The sequence below is a fragment of the Rattus norvegicus genome, chromosome 20 (assembly GCF_021556685.1).
Source record: "Rattus norvegicus strain SHRSP/BbbUtx chromosome 20, alternate assembly SHRSP_T2T, whole genome shotgun sequence".
Classification (NCBI taxonomy): domain Eukaryota; kingdom Metazoa; phylum Chordata; class Mammalia; order Rodentia; family Muridae; genus Rattus; species Rattus norvegicus.
In genome coordinates, this window is record NC_141553.1 from 5,529,800 (window position 1) to 5,536,814 (window position 7,015).

Below are 7,015 nucleotides of genomic sequence, written 5' to 3' on the forward strand. Positions count from 1 at the left end.
TGATGTTAAGAAATAAACTTTATTTCCTGGATGAGGGAAGGTATAAGGTAGTGGTCTGGTGGGGCCCGGGGCTCCTGACTCCGGCTTTTCTGGATGTAAGTCCAGGGACAGCGGAACCCCTTAGCATGCCGGCACGCACCCCAAGGGATCCCGGGGACTTCGGCTCTGAGGAAAGACCCTGGTAAGCGCGAGATGCCTGGACATCGCTGCCGGCCTGGCTGGTGCTGTTCCAAGCCCTCCTTGGGAAGAATCAGTCTGAAGAGAGAGCAGAGTGAGGGGAGCCACCTGAAGGACCCTCTCCTTTCCTGAAGAGCCTCCTCAGCTCACAAGGCTCCCAACTCGCTTCCAACTGCGTGCTGACTCTCCGTGTTCTCCCAAGCATGTTTCCCATAAGTCCCCAGGTCACCTCATCCTCGCTCCGAGCCATTTCTGTGTCCCCCAATAACTGTATAACAGGGCCCCCGGACAGCAAGATGCAGCCCTAGTGTGGGACATTCAGGCCCCCCAGACCACACTGGCACTCTTGTCCCTGGTTCCCTCCCTCCCCAAGTGACTTACCCCCTGAGCAAGGTCTCTGGGAGCGGATGAAGAAGACAATGCCCACGACGAGGCCCAGCACACCGAGGCCGAAGGCCACACCGCACAGTACATTCTCCAGGAGATCTGAAGGCAGGGCGTTCTGGGGTACTAGAGCAGAGAGGGTGAGGTCATCCTGGAGGCCCAACTTGGGGGGAGCACTCCACCAGAGGGACTTGGGTATCTGGGATAGCGAGGGAGAACTGACTCGTGGAAGCTTGACGTTGGCTAGAGTGGAGACTAGATTCAAGGAGTCCAAAGAAAATGAGAGAGCCTCTCTCACGTGCCTGGGCCCTTTCGACCCTCATGGGACTGGCCTTCAAGGAAAGGATCCTCACCCCAATAGGCAATCGCCGTGTAGCGGTCAATCTCGTGCGTCACAGTGCAGGAGTAAAGGTCGAAGGGCTCCGGTGTGAAGTTTAAATAAGAGAAGGCCTGGAAGGTGAGCCCATCGATGGCTGACACGGACGTGGGGCTGGCTCCCTCCACGGGGACGAAATGATGCTGCCAGGTCACCGTCAAAGTCGGTGGAAAGAGGTTGCTGATGAAACAGACCAGCGTGTTGGGCTTGCCAAACTCCAGGGGCTTCAGGGTGAACACCTCAGCCGAAGGCAAACCTGGGGAGGTGGTGCCAGGAGGAGAAGGGGCAAGTTTAGATGGCGCCACTGTTTGGAGAGTTGAGACACGGGTAAGGGAGGGCAGACATGGAACCAACACGGAGATGAGGGCATCTGGGGTTCCCGGAAGGGTGTTCCCAGCAAAACCTACAGCTAGGACCCTGTGTGGACGGACCCCTCTGCCCTGACTTCCTGTCTGTAGCCAGGTTGGCATCTGACGCCGGCTTCCTGTTAAAACTCAAGCTCATCCCTCCATCTTGCCAGGCACAGCAATGAGAATGCAGACATTCAGGGGGGGTCGTCAAGTCCAGTAGATTTCAATGCCTTTGGCTGCCTCCTCCCCACCAAGAAACCCAGGGTACAGATTGTAGCTGACGGGAGAAGTGTTGAGGTAGAGAAGAAAAGACCCAAGCAGAGCCGGGAGGCAGGCGGGAAAGGTGAGAGTTGACGTGAAGTTTGAGGGAGTAAGACAGCCGCCCCCGTACCCCCCCCCCGCAGCGCCATTCCCTGTCCCTGACCTCTGGACACTGGGATTTGACCTTCAAGCCGCGGGCTCACATTCTGCATCAACATGTCGCAGAAGCCTTTGTCAAACGCAATGGCAGAGGCATCTCCCTGTTCCTGAGCCCACTCAGCAAACTCAGGCAGCCGGGGCACTCTGGTGTTCTGGGAGAAGTCGAAGGAGAAGAGTGCATCCTCATCGTAGGTCTCGGAGAGCCCTATGTTGGGAAACCCATCCTGGCAGAACAGAGTGTGACGGAATGTGTGGTTCTGCGACTCATCCCACCACGCCTGGGGAGAAGCTGCAAAGAGACAAGGGGTTCAGGGCTTGGACACACACACACACACACACACACACACACACACACTTTCTCTTCAAGGTAGAAAACAGTGAGGTCTCCATTTTAGGGGTGCAGCAGAGATATGGCCTACCACCACCCCCTCCCTACACCTGCTGCTTAGCTTCCTCCTCCCAATGGGAGAAAAACCAAGGAATCTTTCCAAACTTTCTTACACATAAAAAAGCAACTGTGCACACCTGGGTGCCACACCTGTGCACACCTGGGATGCCAGTCCTTGGAACTGTGGCCAAGGGACCTGACATCTAAAACCACCCTCAGCTACGTACAGCCAGGCTGGGGGGCCCACGGGTCTGTCACAAAAAAAGCAAACAAAAATAGAGAGCAAAAGTGTGGGGAAGGCAGCAACGGGCCAAGTCGTTCTGCTACTCGAGTTTGTGCACGGCTCAAAGACACCAGCCATGGAGGCAGCCTGAACCCCTCGCCAAGCCCATGACCACAGCACAGTGGACACCTTCATCTAATTCAGAAGCCATGGATGTGACTCCTGTCTTGGGGGGTGTGGGGAAGGGCCACGGCCTCCCTAAACCATAATGATGTGGCCTCAGGCTACCCCAGACACAGTGTAAAAGTCAGCCAGTCTCTGGACCTGCTTGGCCACTTCAGTGGCGCCTGGCCCTCTCTGACAACCTATTCCCTGACCTAAACACTGCAGACCTTGCGCTGACAGACCCGGGGCGGGGGGTGCTGAACCCCTGGCTACAGGAAATAGCAATCTTCTTTGAATCTCCTGACAGGAATCCCCCCAGACAGTAGGCTTTTCAGCAAACACCCAGAAGAACAAACACACCGTGAGAGGGACCTTCCAGGATGTTCTTACATCCTGCCCCAACCCTCCTGGAGAAGAAACTAAGAAACAGGTCAAGAATGTGAGCTGACAACAGACTACGGTAGGATCCTGACTGGAAAAAATGTAAATTACTTCGCGGACTCTTGTCATTTCCCCACTTGGTGAACAGAATGTGCTCCGGTCTTTTAAGCCAGCAGAGTCCCATTTCTTCATTTGAAAAGTGGCTAGCTAGCACGCAGACGCAGCATTTGAAATAGTTGGGTTGCTTGCCATTCGTGAACAGCAGCCCTCTCCCTCGGGATCTGTTACCGTTTCCACTGCCACGGAGCCCCGCCTGGCATTCAAGACCGAGGCTCATCTCCTCTATTGAGACCCCTGGGCTCCACCGCCCTCGGCACGCACGCAAAGGGGAGGCAGGGTCTTACCTTCAAGCACCGCCCAGGAGTGAGGCAGCAGCCACAGAAGCCGCAGCAGCCTCAGCAGCCCTCCTGACTTCTGCTCATGCTCCATACCTTAACACCCTCAGCGAGTGAGCGCTTTCACTCCCGGGTGCCCAGCTCCCTTCCAGAACCATTAGATTTCTACAGAGACTCTCCAATAGCTGCTCGGCTCATTTCGGCTAAACCAATCACAGAAGTGTACAGCTTGACATCATCAGTCGCCAAGGAGAAGCTTGAGTCCAGGCACCTCTTGAAGACTTGTCTCCAAGGCCAGTGGGGCCAGGAGGGCCTCTCTGGAGACCTCCGCCCCCTGGTGGAAAGTTGGGCTCCAGCAGGTGGCTGCCTGGTTATTCAGAGCAGCGCCGCCTGGCAGCAGAAAGCCAGAACCGGATCGACTCTTTTTAGCCAAATCCTCAGGGCTCTCAGACCCTCCCAGGTCCCCCTCCCAAGAAAGTTGGCATTGAATGTAAGCCTACAAATTCCAAGAGGTGCGCAGTGGGTCCCTCGTTTTAGGTTGCATGTTCCATAGGTTAGTACTTGGAATCAACTTCAGCCTGAAAATATTGAATAGAAAATTCCAGGGCTGGAGGGATGGCTCAGTGGGTAAGGGCACTGACTGCTCTTGCCAAGGTCCTGAATTCAAATCCCAGCAACCACATGGTGGCTCACAACCATCTGTAATAGGATCCGATGCTCTCTTCTGGTGTGACTGAAAACACTAACAAGACAGTGTACTCACATACATACAATAAAGAAAAAATAAAGGAAAAAAAAATCTGTTGTCTAAAAAGAAAAGAAAAGAAAAAGAAAGTTCCAGAAAAATAATTTGGAGGGCAGGGGTGTTGTGTTGTGTTGTTTGTGGTGTAGGATCTCATGTATCCCGGGCTGGCCTAGGATTCATTCTGTGTCCGAGGATGACCTTGAACGTCTGATCAGTCGGCCTCCACCTCCCCAGTGCTGGGATTGCAGGCAAGCACCTCACACCTTGTTAATTCCATTAACAAGGCTTGACTAAACCAAGGCTTTGCAAGAAGGGCTGGGACAGAGTCTCACTATGTAGCACAGGCTGGCTTGGAATTCACTGTGCTCCTCAAGCTCCACAACCATAGTGCTTGGGTTACAGACAAGCACCATCGTGCCTGGTTCACTTGGTGCTGGGAATTGAACCCAAGGCTCCAGGAGGGCAGATGTAGCCCAGGAGGGCCTCGAAAGCAGTGATCCTCTTGCCTCACATTCCTGAGGCTGGGGCTGCAGGCGTGGGCCGCCACACCCAGCATAGCAAGTTTTGGATTTTGCACTGTTCTGAGCCTCCCAGGGAGAGCTCATCTCGCCTCACACCACCTCCTGCCCCAGGTGTGAGTCATCTATTTGCCTAATGTCTTGCCACCTGCTTGTCACTGAGCTACTACTCAGGCTAGATTGTCGGTGAGTGCCTGTGCCTGTGCTCCAGTGACCCTTGTTTTAACTTAGAGTGGCCCCAAAGGGCAAGAGGAGGAGACTTGGAAACACTGAAGGTGGATCTTTAAAGGGCCTTCTGTGAGTGAAAAGGTGAGAGGAGGACTTTCACTGTGGGCTCTGAGAGTCAAACTCAGGTTGGCAAGCCTCACCCAGCACACACTTTGATCTGCTGAGCCACCCCACTGGCCCATATCTTAACAGTTATAGCATGTTGGTTGTGGTGTTCTTAATTACTATGCTTTATCAGCGGCTTATATGGAGGGTTTGTGAGGAGACAGTCCACCATGGTGGGAAGGCATGAGGCCGCTGGTCACATGAGTCAGGAGGCAGAGAGCTGCCCAACTGTTCAGAATCAGTGCCTGCCACCTGCTAGCTGAACACTGTGGTGGAATAAAGTTGTTCTTCCTCCAAGATCCTTTTATTCAACCGGGGAGCCCAGCCCATATTTAGAGCAGGTCATTCCTCTTGACTTAAACCTTTCTGGAAACACCCTCATAGGTACACCCATGTGTCTCCACGGTGACTGTAAATCCAGTCATGTTGGCATTTAGCTTAAACTCCCAATGGCAGCTGCATGGGGGTGAGGGACTCGGGTCTGCTGTTGGGGTCAGGCTATGCACACGGATCTCCAGAAGACAGCACAGTCAGGGTACAATGCAAACTGCAAACAGCTTTATCAAGATGAACGGCGCCCCCTGGTGGTGATGGAGCCACACATTGAAATACAAGTTACTGGAGCTGGTTGGACATCCAGGGTGGTGGTCATGGGGTTCAGATTCATTCTGTCCAACAGTCTGTATCCAATGTCCTGGTGGCCTGATTCCAGAAAAACATGGATGAGGCTTCGAAGAAGATCAAGGGCATCTTCTGCTGTGGAGAGGAGGCTCAGTTGTTAATAGCACTGGCTGCTCTTCTACAAGACCTGGGTGCAATTCCCAGCTCCCACATACTGGCTCACAGTGGCTCTTAACTCTAGTTCCAGGGGATCTGGTGCCCTCTTCTGGCCTTCTTAGGTATCAAGTAAAAACTTGGTGCACAGGCATGTGTGGAAAACACTCCCCACCTCCATCCACACATACAAAGTAAAATTTAAAAAGACATTCTCAGGCTGAATGGGAGGACCCTCAGTAGCCAGCGTGTCACTGCTAATTCAAAGGGTTTGGAGGTCCATGCTCGATGCCAGAAATCCTACTGATAGGCCTATTCTGAAGACCAGGCTTTCCCTGTGTGATAGGCACTGTGGGATTTTAAAGTTCCCAGGGGACTCACCACCACAATAAATGTGTGTGTGTGTGTGTGTGTGTGTGTGTGTGTGTGTGAGAGAGAGAGAGAGAGAGAGAGAGAGAGAGAGAGAGAGAGAGGCCTGATGCTTTAAGCATTTGCCAAGGTCTTGAAATGGATCTTTAATGAATAAGGGGTCCACCACCACACCACCATCATCTTGAAATGTCCCCTGAAGCTCCTGTGTGGAAGGCTTGGCCCCAGACTGACAGGAGGCAGCCGGAACATTAGAATGCAAGGCCTCGTTGGAAGACATGAGTCATTGGGGGCGTGATCTGACAGACTTAACAACCTTTCCCTCTCCCTCTCAACCACTCTGCTTCACAGCTCACGCCCTGCCGTGTTCTGCTTTGTCATAGGCCCAAATGATGGGACCAAGTGACCATGGCCTGAAACTGGAGCCAGAACAAGCCTTCCTGTTAGGTAATGTCGCTTTTGTCACAACCCTGGAACCCTGACACATGGGAGGGTCCTTCACGGCATACTCCTGTCTCAGGAGCTAAAAGTCTAGCAAGACCCAACTAGTTATAGATACAATGTATCTACTTGAGAATGGGGCAGGGATTGGGAGTCAGGGGAGACTCCTGCCTGGCATGCCTGAGGCCCTGACTTTGATTCCTGAATCACTGAGCCTGTCAAGAGTTTAGGAGGGGCTGGAGAGATGGGTCAGTGGTTAAGAGCACAGACTGGGGGTTGGGGATTTAGCTCAGTGGTAGAGCGCTTGCCTAGGAAGCGCAAGGCCCTGGGTTCCGTCCCCAGCTCCGAAAAAAAAGAACAAAACAAAACAAAAACAAAACAAAACAAAAAAAAAGAGCACAGACTGTTCTTTAGGTCCTGATTCAATTCCCAGCAACCACAGGGTGGCTCGCAATCATCTGTAATGGGATCTGCTGCCCTCTTCTGGTGTCTGAAGACAGCTACAGTGTACTCATATAAATAAAATAAATCTTAAAAAAAAAAAAAAAAAAAAAAAAAGGAAGGTAAAGACCATTT

At 52.7% G+C, this 7,015-nt stretch overlaps 1 protein-coding gene across 1 annotated transcript; it reads right to left on the reverse strand.

The window, feature by feature from the left end:
- Nucleotides 1–3,408, reverse strand: RT1-DMa (RT1 class II, locus DMa). The gene is given in 5 exon segments (NM_198741.2): nucleotides 1–255; nucleotides 559–687; nucleotides 915–1,193; nucleotides 1,712–1,996; nucleotides 3,269–3,408. Coding segments are annotated over 5 exon segments (783 nt in total). The 5' UTR covers nucleotides 3,354–3,408; the 3' UTR covers nucleotides 1–250.
- Nucleotides 3,409–7,015: the final 3,607 nt, after the last annotated feature.